At 30.3% G+C, this 20,966-nt stretch overlaps 1 protein-coding gene across 1 annotated transcript; it reads right to left on the reverse strand.

Moving 5' to 3' along the window:
* Positions 1-464: 464 nt before the first annotated feature.
* LOC134277801 (uncharacterized) lies at positions 465-8,855 on the reverse strand. The gene is made up of 8 exons (XM_062760107.1): positions 8,549-8,855; positions 7,307-7,435; positions 7,088-7,186; positions 6,590-6,694; positions 3,213-3,412; positions 1,849-2,095; positions 1,014-1,187; positions 465-640 (listed from the first exon to the last, which is right to left on the reverse strand). The coding sequence occupies exons 1-8, from the start codon at positions 8,853-8,855 to the stop codon at positions 465-467; spliced, it is 1,437 nt and encodes a 478-aa protein (XP_062616091.1).
* Between the last annotated feature and the right edge of the window lie 12,111 nt (positions 8,856-20,966).

The following is a 20,966-nucleotide window of genomic DNA, read 5'->3' on the forward strand; positions in this document are numbered from 1 at the left end:
AATTTTGTACTTACGTACATACATGTACATTTGTAATGTGAAATATCAGTACTATTGCTGAACATTTAAAGTAATTAATGATATTTAATTAATTCGCCATATAAAGTTAATCAAATTCAAGAGTACAAATCAAAAGCATCAAGAGTACACATAACTGTACTATCTGGGTGTTTATATATGTGAACTGTTGTCAATAATCAAATTGAAAATGTGAAACTGAAAATAATATGGTGTTGGTGTTTGGTTATGCTAGATAGGTCGTTCTTAATTTCCTTTGTTTATTTATCCTTTTGAAACATGTGTTTTTATTATTGAGGAAAATCATAAGTTCATTAAAAAAATTAAGAATCATGTTGAATATCGTTGATTATTTCTTTGCATAAATTAAGCATCTAAAGTTTTATATTTTGGGGGCGGTGCGGTGTGGTGTCGGGGCGCTCGTTCGCATATTTTAATTTTTAAAATTAGGAATCACCTTGTTTGCATTCCAGGTTAGTTGAGGTCCAACCAGCTGCACCATTATATAGAATAATGTTTTCTCCCATGTCTGCATAAAATCCTGTTCGACATGCATACTGAGCAATGTTACCACTCACCAGAATATCTGCATTAGCAATTGTCGGAGGGTCTGGTACTGCAGCTGGAAAAGATGATGTTGTTAAACCAGTGTGGTTGTAGATATTGGGATATTTTTTTTATCAAAACTGTAAAACAAAATCGGAATAATCATTTCTCCACTTCATAAACATTGCTTCAAATGTAGCTGCAGAACTGTATCATAATATTCATAAAAATACGAAACAGAAGAAAAAATATTGTTTAAAACATCAAAGAACCATATTTTTTTGAAAATTGAAACGGATTTACGGTAACTTTGAAAAAAATGATTGACATACTGTTAAAGGTTTTCAAATCTCTTCCTCTGAATGAAAATTGTATTTTCTAATTTATATTAGTGCTGAATAAATGTTTTTATTTTTTATTTCAGATGAAGTTTTATGGAATTAACTTACTGGAAATAGAACATGTCATATTAGTTTCCAGCCAGTGTGTTCCGTTACATGACGTGACGCTAAGTCCACCATTACTCACGAATCCCTCCAAACAAGAGTATGACGTCAGACTTCCTCTGCGTAACCCATTATACACCTTTACAGTGTTAGTAATGTCTGATGGCGGTGCACATTCTAGAATATTTCAAAAGTATGTTCATCTAGATCTGACACTGATCATTTCAATTATTGCAGCAATTAAAGTACTAGTGATAGTTAAAGAATTAGAATTAAGTGCATAATAGTTAAGTTGATAAATATCTAATTTCATGTTTCTTTGTTTTCAATTTGAAAGAGTCTAAATGTATCCGATTTGTGTTTTTATGTACTCAATACATGTACGTGTATGTGGTTTATCATGAAACAAAATTTATCACTTAAAATAGATTGAAAGACATCAGTTATGGACAACTAAGAACCAAACTGTACGACAAACCAAAAAACCTCAGCTCTTTCCTTGTCAACACCAGGGTTTCTTATATTGTGTTATTTCATTAGCATCATATGTCTTCCACCTGATTCGAAACGCGTAACTTTGTTCTGAATAAGATGAATTCTTAAACTCAGGCAAGCTTCTGACAAATAATATGATATTACAAGGCTTTCCAAAACCTTCTTTAAGGTCACATTTCTGCAAATTCTATGGTCTATTTGATGACCTTGTTCGCAATAAACATATAGCTTGCTCGTATTACGTCTGATAATCCATACCAAGTGGATCACAGAGAAGGGCACAATTTCAGAAGGGTGTTAATTGTGTGGGTGTGGACGCAGTACCCCTCCATTTGAGCGATACCTGAAATATCAGCATTGATGATCTTAATTGTTATTTGCACGCTGTCTTCCTGTAGATTATCACTTCCATCTCCCCAAACGCCATCAATGTAGATTAAGTGACTATTTGTACTAGTTGGTGTCCATAATAGTATTTCAGACTCTGTGTATCCGTATACAATTCCCCCGAGGCTTTCTGAAGAATTGCCAACACTTGCAGACCCAGCTCCGTAAAACATCCTACCATTAGTGACAGACAAACTTTTAACCTGTTATGGAAATTTCAATATCAATTAAAGTAACTTAGTTTTTTTGATTAAATAATATTTCAAGTATTTCGATTTACTTTGCATACATGTATTTATCTCTTAAATACCTTTTGAGGATATCGATGGTGGAAAGAAGTATCAAGTTTCAAACAAGGTTTGTAACAATTATCAACCCCTAATTTGTGGTCCAAAGCATACATAATAAATCGCATTTTAATAAATATGATATTTTCACTTCAGTCCATTTTTAAAAAAATTGTATGCCCTCACAGGACTTACAATGCAAATTTGGGTTGGTATGTCGGAGACATTTTTCTTAAGAAAAAGAGGTCGGGATGCTCATGGTGCACTTAATCTTTGACCAGGTGGATCTTGATTGGAAGTTTTCTCAAAAAAGTTTTTACACCAATATCCTACCACTCAGAAATATTTTCCTCCGCTTTCACTGAAGGTTACTGCTATTTTTGGGTCTGCATGTCCGTCCGCCCTCCAGTCTGTCTTTCTGTATGTTTGTAACACTTTCCCTTACACTTGATATCTCAAGAGGCCTTTGAGCTTTTACAATTAAATACATATCAACTTCCTATGGCCTATGGAAGGCACCTTTTTTTATTTTGAGGTCATTAAGTCAAAGCCCGTGGGCTTGCTCGATGAAATTTTATATTACAATTTTCTATGACCAAAAAAGGCTTCGGGTCAAAATGTCAAAGGTCAAAGTATAAGTTTTAAATAAAATAATTTTGTTTGCGAGTAAAAGTTTTTGTTTTCTAGCGAATCCTTCGAGCGAAGCTTTTAAGCCTTTGCAATGAACTTTTATACCATGACGTTCGATGACGTCAGTTCCCTTTCAAGTGTCACCCTCTTCCTTCATACGTGCGCATGCTCTTTTTTCATTAAGCTTGGGACACAGATTATCTTAGTTAGCTTGTTATTCTTATTGTGGCCATTATAATTCCAGAAGGTAATTATTTGAAATCTAAATTAAATTGGTAATCCACAATCAAAATGTTCCTCCCCTATCCCTAGCATATTCAAATTACAGTTTGAATTTTTAAAATACAATTGAACTAAGTCAGAATTGTTCAGTCACTCGATTTTCAAAATTTTTCATATATACCTCGACACTGACAAAATGATAATCCAAATCAATTGGATATGGTGCTGGGAAAATTCCAGAGAGATATTCTGCCCAATTATAAGGAAACGAATCTACTTCGTAAACTTCTGAAAAACTCCATGCGCGGACGATTATGGCGGCTGATGAATAACGTAAATTTTCACTGCCCCATCCATCATAGTAACAGGCTACCCAGTCATCTGAAAAGTAAGATGTAAATGTTTTACTTCAAACAGGAAATATACGAATATATTTGCATATCCACTGCTCTCTCCCACTATGAACATGTAGTCAGCAATTGCGTCCCTAGGACTACAGATGCAATTGCTTCTACTATGAATGCAATTGCTCTTTCACACTCGTGTAGTGTAAGCTCTCCTACATTTATGTAGTGTGTTGAAAAGTATATATATGAAATGTTTAATGAAAGGTATAAATATCAGTTTTTAATAATATTTTTGGGAAAAAAGAAATTCAGAACAATTTTAAATTCCTGATTTATATCTTTAAACATTTAATATTGGTCAATGTAATAAATTGTTTAATAAAACTTTTTAAAAATTGAAGAGAACTGTCATATTTTTATTTTTTCTTATCGTATTTTTGCATATTTGTACAAAGAACGATAACTCTTCACACTTGGGTGATTAAACATTCTTAAAAAGCAAAATTCAAGAACGATTTCAACTTTTAAATATAAATACTGTATACAGGGAAATTTTCGCCCCCGTTTTATTTTCGCCCCTTTCGCCCTCTTCTTGATTGGGCGAATTTAAAACTGTGCGAATTCAAATTACATAGCATAATTTCTTAAACAGAACTATGAATGGGCGAATTTAAAACGGGCAAAAATGTTTGCAAGTGCAAAAGGGCGAAAATAACACGGGGGCGAAAATAACCCTGCATACAGTAGAAAAAATTAAAAAATCATATAGAAAAGCATTCTGGGGTCATAATGATTAACAAAGCATTCTCTTTTTCATCATAAGGTTAAATTATTGATTTTTGTCAGAGGGTTTCAATAACGTCGATCGATGACGTCACATCTGCATCAAAACAAAAATTAAGAGAATGTGACGAAGGCCCAGCTTGTATCTGATAACTGTGTTTTAAAAGAGGCTAATACTTTATATTTACATTTGCAAATGTTTTCCCTTATATAACACTACTAAAAGGAATGCGTATCTACAACTGTATAAATACAGGTATGGGGTCAAGAGGTCATAGATGTGCGTATGGATAATCGTTTGACGTAATTTCTCAGTGACGTCATAAAGGGCTGACGCGCGTTCAGTGAATTACATACATGCCGTTGGGTTTGAAAACTAATGCATTTCACATGTTAAAAGTCACAATCAGGCAAATGTAAAGTATGAATTAGTCACAAATGTAAATATAAGTAATAAGGTATCATTTTAAAACATCTATCGGGCTATAAATACGGGTCGGTACGAGATTAAATTCAACATAAAGCCCTTCGGGCTTTATGGAATTTAATCTCGTGACCGACCCGTATTTATACCCCGATAGATGTTTAAAAATGATACCTTATTTCTTAAATAAATTGTTTGTGATTTATTAGGGAAAAGGTGCAATGATCAGGTATATTAATTTTAAAGCCGTGTGTTTTTCTTTACTGAAGACAACAAGCCACATCCTTATGTAAGCCAGGATTTCCTCTGATATTCTTGACACCATCAAGGAATGCAAATATAAGTAATAAACAACTATTATTTAATGAATATGGCATTATGAATAGCAATAGCTCTGCTGGCATATTTTCTATGATGCGCTAGCGCGCATCATGGAATATGCCAGCAGAGCAATTGCTATTCATAACGCCATGTTCACTAAATAACGTTGTTTATTTCTTAAATAAAGTTTCCGCGTGCAAAGTTTTATTGACATTCAAGCCTTTTGTTCAATAACGTACAACAAAATATCGAGGTAAAATCTCCGCAGAAGCCCTCTGGTAATACCTCATCTGGAGTGCCAGGAGCTCCGTGGATAGGTTTCATTTTTTACCATCATTTGATCACAGATATATCCAATACAAAAAGAAGGGGGGATATTTTGTATCATTATTGACGTTTCATTTTCAGACATATACATCAATATATCATTTAAAAACATTTTTGCACCATTTTTATACATATCAAAGTACTAGTTTTACACAAATATAAGCATGATCCCTGTTGCAGTGGGAATTATGTATAAAAAAAAAAGTCAATCCCACTATAACTAGAATTGAGAGCCAGGTCATCCTCCAATGCCCGTCTTTTTATGTTTTAGGGCTTTAAACAAGATCAATATTTAGAGTATTTTGATAATACAAGAAGAAATCAATATAATCACAGAACAGAATGAATGAATTTCCTAAATACATGAATAAGATCTTCTCACATAAATACTTTGTATCTAGTATTACATTTCCATTCGATAATCTTTTTACTTCAACATTCATCTTAAACTAGAGAAATACTAACCAGTGTTGTTAGTGTGTCTCTTAAAAATTATAAATATACAGTTTATCAAAACAGAATATATTGACAATAACAATAAAACGAGTATTCAAATCACAAGTGATTTTGAAACAGATTTATTTTCTCCATAAAATTTGTCAAATCATGTGACTGTAATAGTAAATTAGATTTCGTTTCATTTTTGAATACATTTTTAATAATAATTATTTTCCATTTTTAATACTGGAGTCAGTTATTTTTTAGAAATTCTCATATCTAATTTTATTTCTTGTTTTCCATATGACCCATTTATAAATATATATCATAGTGTAAACAAAAGTTATTTTGTTTGCAAGTTTTAAGCACAGGTATTCTTTGGCTACCATTACATATCTTTAATGCAACATTGTCAGTAAATAAATTTTGAGGACCAAAATTCCTTCTTACATATTTCAAGTGACTAACAATCGCTTCTTCTCTTACAAAAAAAAAAAATAAATAAAGTGCCTTTGCTAAAAAAAAAAAAAGGCATTTTTAATCAATGTTAAAAAATTAATATAATATGAAGTTTGAGAATTGTTTGATGATGTAGTCTAAACAGACTATGGCAGACATTTCCTTTGATGTCATTTAATATTATAAATTTTAAAGTGTATTTAAATGTATTTTGAAGAAGATCACTATAGTGTTGTCAGAGGTTAATATTGTATGCTGAAAAAAGTGCCATTGCTCTCCAATAAACAATCTTTCAAACATAATTATATAATGGATGTAGGAATAAAATTTCAATTTGATATCATTAAGTACATAAGAAATATCTCATTCATTAGCAACATTTTAAAGCAAGTATTTATCGTAGAAAAGCAAAGAGATATCGACAATAGTTTAAATTAGATTCATAAAATGTACACACACCATTTTTACTTGGAGCCCAGAGCGTGATGGAGTCTTGATTGACACCAAAGATGACTCCACAGATATGATTTGTGTGAGTATCATCGGCTGTCACAGGAGTCACACCTACAATGACAGTGAAAGAAATTAGTATTTATCTCCAAACTTTGAAACAAATTTTAAGACCTTTGTCCATTTTTAAAATTTCAAATATGTTTTTTTTTTAATGCAACACTGTTTAAATTCTTTGAACAGGTCAATTACAACATGTATGCAGAGTTATACTATTGTTCAAAAAGTGGAATCAACAAACTAAAATATTGACCAGATTTTTTTTTTCAATTTTTGGACTAAAAAAGAAGATTTGGAAATTTTGTTTGAAAAGAGAAGGGAATTTTCAAAGACGTTTACTATGGGTGTCTCATAGGGTTATCTAAAGCGACTTTATATCGATTAAAAATAGATATATATTTGTTCGATTATGTTAATAGCACCATGTACTATCTTATTTTAACGTACCTGTTCCCTCTGTAACGTATCCGTCATTAAACACTAACTGGACTATAACTAAATCAGGGTTAGCTCCAAAACAAGCTGTCACTTGTTGATAAGGAGAACCTGTGAGAGAGATAAAATTAATATATGTATACATATTTTTATTAAAGTAAATAATATTCCCGCCAAGGAAGCATCGTATTCAGTTAAATTTACTTATTTTTTTTTTTATAATTGACATACCTGTGGATATTGATAATCCTGATGTAATTGAAAAAATGGGAGTGGGCAATTCAGATAATTTCCAAACCCTGATTCTGACTTTACCAGTAACAAACGTGCCATGAAATGGACCACTGTATGACCCACCACCTATTAAAACGGTAAAAGCTGCTAAACATATTTTATATATCAAACTTATTGTCAGGTAATAATAGTATAATGATAAAGATTTTTTCTGGGGTTAAGGGGCCTTTAATTCCTGTGTATTTTGCCTATTATTTATTTTCTTTCGGGTTCTCTGTAATTTACTCAGTGATTAATCCTCAACAACCAATTTAAACTTTATACAAGGTACAAAAACAGAGGGAATACAAGGAGAGCAATGTGACCGTTTAATAAATAAAAACATGGGCTGTGAACTGGTCGAACTAGTCGGTTAAATCCAACTTTAAAAGCATAGAATCTCTTCATGATATTTTGCAATTGAGACAAAATGAGTCAACTCGAAAAAAAATCCTAAGAAACAGGAGGACAATCTTTAAAAACTTATTTCTTATTTCTGTATGAACAAAATATCTGAAAAGTCGAAATATTATCTGATCATGACAAATCGACATATTTATCTGAAAGATTGACATAATGTTCTGACAATTCGACTTGTCAGATAATAGTGTCAATTTGTCTGATCAATATCTTAAAGAGTCTGGGTGGTCGTGGCCATTTTTAGATATTATGATCTTCTTTAGAAGGAGAGCTCCATATAAAGATATAATAAAATGATCAAATTTTAAATCTAAAATTTATGAAATTTTTCTTTGCCAAATGATAGTTGACAGCTTAAGATATCATATCCCAAAATTTAAGTTATATCTGGTGGTTAATAAAAAAAATAAATTTGTTGACCCCCTAGCCTCCTTAACTTGTATATTTATTCGACTTCTCGATCAGATCCTATTCTCAACTTATCAGAAAAAATATAGGTCACAATAGTACTAACTTACTGAGAGTCCAAAAAAGAAAAGTAATATCCTAATCATTTAGGCTAAAAATGTAATCTTTCCTTGATTCATAGAAATCAATTGTCTATAAGTCTTAAACTCCCTCTAGAAATATTATTTAATTGATTCCAACTATAGTTATTTTTTCCAAATCTTTAAGCACTATAGAATCAATGTTAATATCCCCATTCAATAAATTTACTAATTTATTGATTTTTTTTAAATTAAAAGAGACATGAACTATAAACCAAAAGCCTTTCCTTACCTGTCGTAATGATTCGTCCAAAACCATTGGTGAACTTTTTTGCAACCGGAACAAACAGCTTGACATGCTGTGAATCATATAAGGAAGCCACGCCCCCATATTCCGATGCTATGTCATCATCCCGCTGTGTTGACCCAATACCAGGAAATATATATGATTGACCTCCATGTACAACCTTAACCTGTACGTCAACCTTTGCTGGCATTTCGTTTAAATAGTGATTTATCTGAAAAGGGCTTGTTCCATTTACAGTAACATCAAACCAGTCGCTTATATAAAGTGTTTCAATTCTCCACGCTACAACCATCAAATAAACATAAGAAAATAACAATGAAATTTCTCAAACAATTTTAAATTTTCGGAACTGGAATCCTTTTTTGAAATGCAAGTGATAAAAATTTCGATGCAATTCTTTTTTTTTATTAAACTCATAAAGAAATGTTCCTTTATATTTTAATATGATTATTTACCCTTCCGTACAGATATATAGCCAATCAAGTATTGATACATTTCCCAGTTCTCACCATGCAAAATTTATATCGTTGCTATCTGACATTAAATGCATGTCAGTAGCGGGGATTTTGAAATCAAATCAAAAGAACGTGAGTGAAAATCGGTATTAATTTTCTCCAAATGCTTCACGATATCTGTTTAACAATGTATAAGACAATGTTCCTATTACAGATAGCATAAGTATGTAAAATGTGAGATGAACAAACAGTGATTTTTTTCAAAAGTATAGTAAAGAAAACTAATTGAAAACAGAGCAAGATACGGACAACTGAGAACCCGAGAAATAAAAACACGTGTGTAGGAAAAGATTCAAAAGAAGCGTCCTTCGTCGACCAAAACACATCCGCCATGAACCTCTGTTTTGATAAGGTGCACAGAGGAGTTATCCGCAGTCAAAATGGTATAAAAACAATGTTTAATTAAATATTTCAAGTTTTACAATAATTTTAACAAGAATTACAATGTAGTGTATGGAGTTAGAGGACGTCACGGAGCAGCGCGTAGCGATAAAATTTTGCATTGCATTTGGGAAATGGCACATTTTAAAATTTGCAAGGGAACTTTGAAAAATGATCGTTATTTAATTGTTAATTGTTGGTCCATCCAAGATTTTATTTGAACTAAATTTTGATAAATGACTTTAAAAATGAAAAAAAACATGATTAACAAAGCATCAATAAAAAAATTATAAAAATGAAAAATTATCACATTAGGACCTATACCTATATTTTTGAAAAAGGGGAGGGGGTTATACCGACCGTACTCAGGTAAAAACTAGAGATATCAACAAGTTTTCTAATATTCATTCGAATTAATATTGAAATATTAGTTAATGATTTGGATATTGTTGTTGTTTTTTTTAGTTCAGTGTTTTAATGCATGCATTTTAGAAAGAAGAATATCTTGCAAGGTATATTAAAACTTTTATCAATTGTAATTATTTACATTTGATTAGAATTATATGTTTCAGAAGAAAAGTAATTTACTCAAAATCAAAGGTTTGGTAATATTTGAAATTAAATCGTAACACGAATTCAGTAACGTACAATTGGTATTAAGTTCACGGTCGTCTTGGGATCAGATGGGGGCAGTATACCTCTTATTGAACAAAACCATAATAAACTTGACCTATCTGCACTGAAATTGTATTTCTTGGGTATTCATTTTAATCTTAATTATATTTAGAGGATGAAATCAAAGCAATAGATACATGTATGTTTTATATTTCGTAATGTAGTGAATCCATGAACAAATCATACAAATTAATGCTCATAAATTATTTTGTGACCTTGCATAATCTTTGGTGTAAAAAATCCAAGCGATTATTTTTTTTTCAATGGGTATTAATTTTTTTTATGTTTCAAACCTTTTCTGACCTTTGCGCTGATTGGTTGGACGTATCATATAGATTGAAGTAATCAGAAAAGAATTTTGCAATATTCGTCAAAATGTGAGATTTTCAGGCATAAAACAATGTAACTTTTACCTCTGTACCTCTTTAGTAAATCTTCATTTCTTCTTAAAGTATTTTATTTTAATGTGTCGAAATTGTTTTGAAATATCATTGAAAACTTTTTCATATACTTGTAGCATATAAAGACAGAGGATACTCTAAAATATGAGAGGCTAGTTTTTTTTTCCACTGCATGTATATTAGTCTCCCTTAAAGCTTGTTTCTCTATTAATTTGTGATTTTAAATCGAGTGTTATATACGTCGGAATGTTAAATGAAGCATTCAAATAATTTTTCGGAAAATTAAGACTTTGTAAAGAAAATTAAGTCTGATAATTTATCAACGCCGCTGATGAAACGTTAACAATTCGTATTATTAAATATTGCATAAAGACAAAATAATGTATGAGGCAAAAAAAAACACACCATGCCATCACTTGACTTGTAATAATAGCGAATTGAAATTTAATTTTAAAACAGCTAACAAAAGGACAGTAACCTGGAGTTTAATGATTTTTTAGTAAATAATATTGTTAAGAAAACATCTATTATATCTTTTAAAATTACTGCTAGAATCCCAATGTCCTATCGGTAAAATAATTATTTGTCACATTACCTTAAAGCTTGAAATTGATTGTTATACAGATAATCCGAAATATTTCTTCAAACTGTGCTTACTTCGGGATTCTAGCACCACTTTCCAAGTGTTTAGAAGACAAGCTTTTGATCGGTACAAATTGTATGTTTTAAAGTTGTTCTTTTGTATTATTGTTGGCACGAATGACAGACAAAAGGCCTGTATCGGGAAACGTAAACAGTCGACTGTCTTCAATAGAGAATACAATCAATGAAAAAAAATATACCGGTTTAATTTACTTTCACTTCATTTGAAACATAAAATTCGCTATATTTGTACATGTTGTCTAAGCCTAATTCTCTTTACACATCATGATCAATTTCCAAGTTTCTTGTTATACATTTTTGACATCGTCGGTCGGAGATTTTACTTCCTGTGGCAGATGAAGCAACTAAAAGTATTTATTTTTTGTTAATACTTTCGTTTTTCTATTCATTTTCCGGAGTTAAATAACATCTATAAATACCAGTATTATGAAAACTTTTTTTTCGAAAATTGAAGTTATCTCTCCTACTGCAACGTCATAATGTATCACTGATTTAGTCAAGTTAGAATATTCTGAACGTTTCTTTAACACACCTGCGTAATTTGTAATGATTAATTTAAAATTGTTAAAAAAAGATGAACTGTAAAAATGGTGTTAAGTTTGCGGTTTTAACTGATCTTTATTAAAAGTTCAGACTGAGTAATAATATCCTAACAAATATGTATTACATGTATGTAAATTAAGTAAAGAGTGAATAGGCCATATACTGTTAATAACTTTTAATTTGCGCCAACTCTTTCTCGCGTAATTACCTGGGACAGTATTCTCGTGAAAATTTCATTTTCGTTTATAATAGTATTCTCTATGATTATATAGAACAATAATAACAATATTTTGTCTTGTTATTAAAGAGTCAATGACTATGTTGCGAAAACAAGGTGTTGCAAAAATTTAGTAATCTACAGTAATAGCATATTTGATGGTATTGATAATTTTTATATATGTCTGATGTCATATTTCAATTTTTCCCTGAAAGAGAAAAGACGATTTTGCCGTAGGTTATAAACTATATTTAACAGTATACTGCCTCTCTCCATAGAAACTGTTTCATGTTTGGATTTTGTACTAGGAAATACGTTAATCGTATCATAACAAATTGATATCAGACAAAAATGATTATTTAACCTTTAATTTCTATCAGCAACTTCTCCTCTTCATGTAGCAATATATATTTTAAACCTGAATCTGGGATTTTAGTCTCCTAGATGATTTGATAATTATACTTACATGTAAGACTATGTTTTCAATACAATTTTAAAAAAAAAACAATTTGATTTTGAGGTCAAACGGTCGGATGCCAATCTCTTCAATGATTCATTCTGTGCGTATGGTGTAAAACATACATTTCCGGTCGCTATCTCACGAAGCTTTTGATCAGAAGCTGATTAAGATGTTTGCTAATTTTTTAATTATAAAAAGCTTAACACTATTTCTAAAGTATTTTAAAAAAAAATTATTCATATCAAATTTTAGATGTGTCTTAGTATATTTCACAGGATTTTTCTGTTTCTTTCTTTATATAATGGTAATTTAATGTATGCTTTTTATTCGAGAATTGATCATGAGTTTTCCGATTTTATTCTGGAATTCCAAGCAAGATGAACGTATATACTAATAAATTCTTATGCTAATTATTTAAGTAAAATTAACTTACCTTTCCAAAAATACATCATGCAGAATAGCCAAATAAAACCATACTTATTGTTTCTCATTTTGACAGAAATTTAAAAGCACCACTTTGGACCAGACCACAAGATCACCAGTAGCGGATATATGAAATTATTGACAAAGTCATATTTTATATCTGTTTTAAAAATATCTTGACCCCCCCAAAATAAAGGATTGGCTTGATTGTTTGATTGGATTGTTTGGCAACAGGGAAATTATCAATATTTTTTTTCTCTTTCGAATGCTTAAATCGGCAAACTTTTTCTTCTGTTTCAATATGGAAGCAGCAGGTGCTCTCAGTTGATAAAGTTGTTTTGTATATTCTTTAAATTATTAACTAGTCCGTAACAAACTAATTATAGAAGTTACTTTATGAAGTCAGTTTTCCTGTCATTCATACATTGCGGGTAAAAACAATTAGGGTTATTTATTTATCATTATCAAATGCAAGTGTAAAAAATATATAGAAAGCATGTTTACTTTTAACTATAACCATAACGCAAATAAAAATAAAGGCTTATTTTCGGGTTATCCTAAAATCTCAGTAATGAAAAAAATAATTATTTTATCAATTAAAAGAAACAAGTTATTTTATCTAACCATTTAATGGCATTTATTAAATAAACACCGGCGATAACTCGAACTCAGAGCATTAACTAAAGAGTTCCAAATATCACCATGGCGTGTAAATTCTAGGTGAGAAAAAAACGTTGAGAAAATTTGTTGAATCTTCGATTTCATTTGGATTATATTTTTAGGCTATAAGGCATACACAACCTCGAAACGGTTTGTTATGATTAATTTGGAAGTTATTTTCAGTGCAAATCCTTTTAAATTTTCGAAATTGTTTTGGAGCAGATGTGCAATTTTTTCCAAGGTTGAGGGTAAATTGGTGGTATATTCTAACTGTGCCAATGGATGTAAAACACAAACTGATACAAAAATCTTACGTGCTTTTTATTTTTAAAGCCAATGACAGTTCGCAAAAGATTTATCAACAGGTTTTTGACCTAAATTCGCAAAAAAAAAAATCGACTTAAACATTTCCAGATTTACGGTAGAGAAACAGTCTTTCTGCTTTTTATTTTATTTATCTTCGTGGTTGGTATTTAACAAATGATTGGAAAAAATAATCAACTGGTAATTTTTCTGAAAATGCGTTAAATTATTGTGTTACTCAAACTTGGTGTTTCGAACATTCTTAAAATTAAAGCATTAAGAACAAATTTAGACGAGAAAAGGTACATGTAATATCAAAAAACCAAATAAACAACTTCATATGGACAGTATTGTACAAATATTAGTGTTTGCAAGAGTAATCTCGCTATGAATACCCACACTTTACTGGAATATTTTCATAACATCGGTCTTCTCTTTTAGGCCGACATACGTTTAATTGATATTTATTTCACTTTTAAGTCACTAATTCTTTTTATTCAAATATGACCCAATATATAGTACACAATTGTAACTCCTATTTAACCTACAGGTTTAGATATCTGACCCATATTGGCCATATAAAGGGTGTTAAAAAACTTCGTTCCACATTTATTCTTTTATTTTCAAAAAGAAATCCGATGAGAAGATATTTACAATTTGTGATATTTCATGTTAACAGAGTGCATTCTTGCTACTGAAAAGATTTTATTTGTCTTTTGTTGAATCAATAAGGAGAGGGCAGGTATTAAAACAGATGATGTTTGTTCAGAAAATTAGGGATGACGCATATTTATGACATAAATTAAGCAGACAGGTCAAAACTTCTTTATAAATATTATGCAAAAATTATCAAATCTGTGGAGAATTTCAAAATAACAAACCTATTCTATTGAAAAGTGATCTATCGTTCTTATACCTACATCCGTCAGCTTTTTTGATGCAAGATAAGCTATGAAGAAACAACAGTAAATTATCCTTTATTTTCACTCAAAATGACCAGCATTTCTATCATGCGGGTGCTTTAAAGATGTTATATGTATTTTTATATGGAATTAAGAAAAATCCTAAAAGTTCCCGATAGAAATGAATTGCTATAAATCTAAAGCACACTCTTGTGATTTTTTTCAGACTTAAAAATTCATCTCTTTAGTTAAGCCTGTCTTTGAAATTTTTGAAAATATTTCTTCCTGGAACGAATTTTCTTAACACCACCTTAGATTCAATGAAAATGAACGCATAACAGAAATGGTTCAATACTTACTACGTATACATGTATTTAAGGAATAACTGTCTTATTTTTTTCGATTTCATGATGTGATCGTTTATGCAAACAATCACGCAACCCAATCGATTGATCATCGTCAGGAAATTGAAAAATCTGACAGTTATTCCTTATATTTACATGCTTTGATTCCGCCAATCCACGTGCCCCAAGCCCTGCTTCTGTCTAGCTGTTTGTTTTGCCCTGCACGTGTTTTTTTTTTTTTTGTTTTTTTTTTTTTTTTTTTGTTTTGTTTTTTTTTAACCTCGCCAATACATTGCATTGATGGGGAAATTTAAAATTTGTCATTTTATCTCGGACACAGATATTGGATTGTAAATTCTAAGAAATAAATCCTCATTTTTTATTATCATCATATAAGAGTGGGACATGTTCTTTTATTACCTTTTCCTGTTTATGAAGAATTATTCCTCTGTGATTTTACTCAATAAAATTGAATTCTCATAAAATCTGATAGAAAATAGTCATCTCAGGTAAATTTTCTAATGATTAAATGCATCTTTCTACCACTTCATTGATATTCGGTTTTTTTTTTCAAAATCTTATTTCTTTCCGTGGACTTCAAAAGGTCGGAGAGAATACTCGAAATCATGTATTATCCGTGAAATCGCGTATAATACCCGATATTAGGGTATCGTTGAATCCGCAAAATCGGGTATTCCGTGCAACTTTTTTATAAAAACTAAAGAATAAAGCAACGGCGCATTATGCCAGTAACTGTTACTTGTACATCAGTATCTTGTGGATTTATTTTTATTAAACCCAATTCATACCGTTGTCAAATAAGTTTAAAATCACACGACAAACACTGCTGGGGTAACAAAGAGGACACAATGGCGTTATTATTTTTCAATATAATTTCTAAAAACAAATAACTACACTTCGTTTGTCTTTATTTCCCATAAAAGTATTCTATATACTTAATTTTCTAATTTGTGCACTGTTCACAAAACGGAAAATGTATGGCGTCCCTTTCACGTGAAATATAAATTATTCCTAACAATTAGAGAGTACAGTTTAAGCGAGTCATAATTGTATATCTCTGCCATAATTAATAGAATACCAACCTTATTATAAAGAAGAAAAGAAAATAAGATTAAACAAATACCCATGGGAAAACAGTTTGAAAAAAGCTAATTGAAGGTGAGTATCTTTTTTATATGTCAATTTAGCATGAAATTTTTATTCAAAGACACCGGAATTTTTTTTGTTGCATTTTTATCGATACAAGTTATGCTATTTTACCTTTATTTTATGCATTTATGTGAAAATTGAGAGCGAGAAGTCATATGAACAGGATTTTTTGGGGGGTTTTTTTATTTATTTTTTTTTGGGGGGGGGGGTGCTATAAATAAAAGACATATGTGTACATCTTTTCATGAGCTTATGATACATTGAATTTCTCAATATAGATCGAGGTACAGTCAAATTGAAATATGAATTACATAATCAAGTTTTCACATTTCTTAAAGTTATTACGTTTAAGAACATGTTAATGAACAAACTGAAATAATGGAGTGTTCAACTGCCTTGGAAACTCTTGTCTTACTTTTTGGAAAATAATTCCTCATCGGACATTAAAATTTCATAAAAGATTGTAGCCACTTACTTTCTTTATTATACTATTTGATAGACAGGGTACATTTTCCCTCTTTACTTTCTATATATTTTTTTATATCGCTATCTTATACCTCATTAAATTATGCTTATACAACGCACTATCTGATTGGTTCTAGACAATATGTCACAGTTTTCTTTTAGTTATTTTATGTATAATACGTATTACTCATGGCAATAATTTTTCCTAATACTCATCTGTAATGAAAAAATGTGTTTAAAAAATAAACATGAATTCTAGTTACTTGTAGTCTCATATTGTGTTAGAAAATAACACGTTGCTTTTTGATTACCTACAATGTAAATGATTTTTATTTGATGAATAAATCTTCCCTACAATTAAAAATATATGACCGAGTTTAACCGATCGTGACATTCAAAGAGAGGTCTCTTGGACACATGTAGAACACAGTCGAGGTTGTTTTGTCAGAGGTGGTCAAGAAGCCTTTAGCCCCCCTCCCCCCTTGAAGACGCCAAGAAATGGTAAAATATTGATGACTTAGCGAAATTAAACGATCAACAGTTATGTCCTCTCATAAGCTGTATTCCTGAAACTATCACTGTCTCTGCTAAAATATTGAAGACATATTCTGCAAATATGTATGATTGATAAATAAAAAAAAAATTCAAAGAAAAAAAGAAAGAGGGTTCTTTTAGCCGAAATTTTAGACATTTTTATCATTACATTATTTATACTTTCATCAATAAATTTGATTTTATGCACAAGATGAATGTGAAAGTAATTAATGACGCATAATTAGATACGATAGACAATCCCTTGCTTATACATGGCATCATATCTTGTGTGTGAAATGTGTTTCTGTATAATATGATTTATTTACAAATTGTTCATGTTTGTCGTGTTGATGTGGAATTATTATAAATTCCCGAATTCTGATACTTTAAAATTCTGTTGTGTTGAGAATAAACATTAGGAAGATGCATATACTTTTAACATAAGGAAAAATATAAAGCAAATCGAACGCCTTTTTGTGTGCAGATCATGAAATGTTCTGAGCTCCACGGGTATTTGTTGTCTCGAGCGCATTAATCTTGACGCCCAAATTCTTACTTGGCTTCTGATACCTTTAGAAAACATATGTATCTAGATGAAAGTTCACTCGGCAACATGCGCCATGCCATTGTTTAAGTTTTATAAGGTGATTACACCTCCTATACCCGATTTCGCGGATTCAACGATACCCTAATATCGAGTATTAAACGCGATTTCACGGATAATACCCGATCTCGAGTATTCTCTCCGACCTGTTCAATGCAATTTTAATGACTAATAACTGCCTAGGTTAAAATTTTTTTTGAAATTTTCTCTTGTTAAATCCTTTTCTATTCTAAATTGCTCTAAATTAATATCAGGATATGGAGATAATACAAAATAGGAGCAGAGCAAACACTGACCTCCAAAACATCAGAGGTGGGATCAGGTGCCATGGAGCATCCCCTGCTGACCGGTCACACCCGCCTTGTGTGTTTTATAAAGAAATGATATTTAAGGTTAGAAAATTTAGATTTAGTTCTTATATGGGCCGGATACCTGAAGACCTCATAGACATTATATATATACATGTATAATGTAATGTAATATATATATATATATATATATATATATATATATATATATATATATATATATATATATATATATATATATATATATATATATATATATATATATATATATATATATATATATATATATATATATATATTCAACCGTTTCTTTAACTAAGTTTTTATATGCAGAGTCACTTTTCCATCAGCAAAAGTCTTGTGAGTAAATTGACAATCTTTTATCATTCTTATCATACCTTTGCCAGATTAAGCTTCTTTTTTCATGATGGGTATTGAAAAAAATCTCGCCAGTCAATGATCTGGAACTTTACATAAATGTACTCTTTAAAAAACTTAATATTTGTTTAATACTAGGTCTGTCGCTGTTATGCAGTAGGATAAATTGCTGACAGAAAGGAGCCATGGGATTAGAACTTATGAGAATTGGGCCTGTTTTCTACTTTAAATTGTAATTTACTCTGCTTCTTGCCTAGTTAAAATTGTCGGGTGTCACTAATATTCACTTTGTACTTGAAAAGAAAAAAAATAAAATTCATGAATAATCGTTTTAAAAGGAGATCTTTAAAATTGAAATAAAATTCGAATGTATGATCTCAAATCAATCTGATTAAACCATTTTAATAGGTATATTAAAATAATTAAATTTCATGAAATGACATCCTTATTTAATTTGCTCTCTATGGAAGTAGAATTTATTGATTGATGACCTCATATCAAAGAAAAAAATTGGGTTAAAATATATTATTTTTTTTTATCTCAAACATTTTGTAGTTGAAATAATTAGTGAGAGAGACACAGTATCTATTGTTGACAAAGGAAAGTAATTAAGATGTAATTTGTTTCATTTCAAATTACTGAATTATTAATAAAAATCCATTTAGGATAGCGAATCTTCTGAAAAATATTCCATATGCTTACAAAAGTGGAACAATTATTAAACGACAGGGAAAACCGAGCTTGAAATATTATTTTAAATAAATTAATAAATTTTACATTTATGTGTTTGGGGTAGATGAAAATGCTTGAAAATGCATGCATTTCAATTACACAAAAGCACTTATTTACAAAAAAGGTAGATTAAAGAAGAATATTTCCACATTTAGATAATCAAAACAATGTGTTTAAAGTTATGTCTATCCCATTCTTTTATCTTGCTGCGACAAAACAATCCATGAAGGAGATTTTCTAGCATTATGGAAATTGAAAAAAAAAGGATGTTAAAAACCGTTAAAAGGTTCTGCAGTCACTATGGCGCCTCTTTCTTTGAAATTATAAAAATACACAGAATTATGTTGATTATTCTAAGGTTAGACGATACAAACAAAAATGAATGTCTGGATTGGTATATATTTTATGGTTTAATTTCTTTGAAAATGATGCAAATAATAAATTTCTAGAATGTAAAGAAATCGTAATATAAACCCTCTACGATTTTCATCTCTGAATCCATCCTTTTTAATCTGTACAAATATTTTTCACTTCAAATCCCATTTTTGTGAAATTTTTTAAGAATTCTAAATTACGCGGTGAAACCCAATTATTTTACTTATTAAAGCGGCAAGGACACAGTTTCAACTGATTTTTTTATTTTTACCAATTTTGATGTTAATAATTTCTAACTAAGGCAATTCTATTGATCAGCAACAATTTGAACACCATTTGTTGATTTACAAAGGAAATACAGGACTTGGAATTTTTCATAATGTAAACAAGGCCCGTGCCTTGTTTTTGTTTATATTTAGAAAATGTCAAGTTTATAACAAAACAAGATTCACCAAATCATTAGAAAATATCTAATTGTATTTAAAATTAACTTCTTTATTGAAAAAAATTGCTTTGAACAAACACATATCAGCATGTTTAACCTATGTAATCAAAAACATGGCACAGCCTTCTTCTCATAGCAAAGGTTGGGAGCTCTAAATCTGTCTTAATTCTATCTCGACAAATGAAATTCATTATATTTATGATCATTAGAAATACCTTAGTTAAGAATTTGTAAACATAAAGAAATGAAATGAAAAATTTTGGTTAAAACTGTGTCCAGGCCCCTTTAAACCATGACGCAATTCAGTTAACTGAATTGTGACTGAATTTCTACTGAAAAATAAAACAACAGATTTCTGCTATTCAGTCCCACTTCTAAAACATTCAACCACCAACTAGTGAATGGTGTATATTTTTACTATAAATGGACTTTTGAGCTGGACTGTTGCTCGCTATCGGCAAAGTCGACATAGGACTCGAAACAACAATTGTTCGATTCAATTCACTGTGTAAAATATATCTTAAAACTAAATAAACAACAAATTGTCATTATGAATAATAATGTTGAGCTGAAGTCAACAATAAAGGTTTTAATCCTAGATAAATGTTTTTAAATAGTTATTCTGCTTCATAAGAATATGAAATTAATTTTAAGGGGTCAAAATAATTTCTTATTCCTTTTTGTGTTTTGAAAGAATTCCCATTAAAATTGTGCTCCTAAGTACTTCCATAAAAAAATAAAGGACTTCTAAGCAATTCCATGATTTTGGGAAATAAATTCTAATAAATAAATTGTTCTGTTGGTGGTTAAGGGTTTTTAAAATTGAAATTGTTTCTTTCTTCAATTTATGTCAATAAAGCTTTTAATTATCTTAATTTTGGTTGTTAATTACAATCCATCAACGA

This window comes from Saccostrea cucullata, unplaced genomic scaffold (genome assembly GCF_032062105.1).
Source record: "Saccostrea cucullata isolate Sc308-1 unplaced genomic scaffold, CSIRO_AGI_Scuc_v1 ctg1783, whole genome shotgun sequence".
In the NCBI taxonomy this organism is placed as follows: Eukaryota; Metazoa; Mollusca; class Bivalvia; order Ostreida; family Ostreidae; genus Saccostrea; species Saccostrea cuccullata.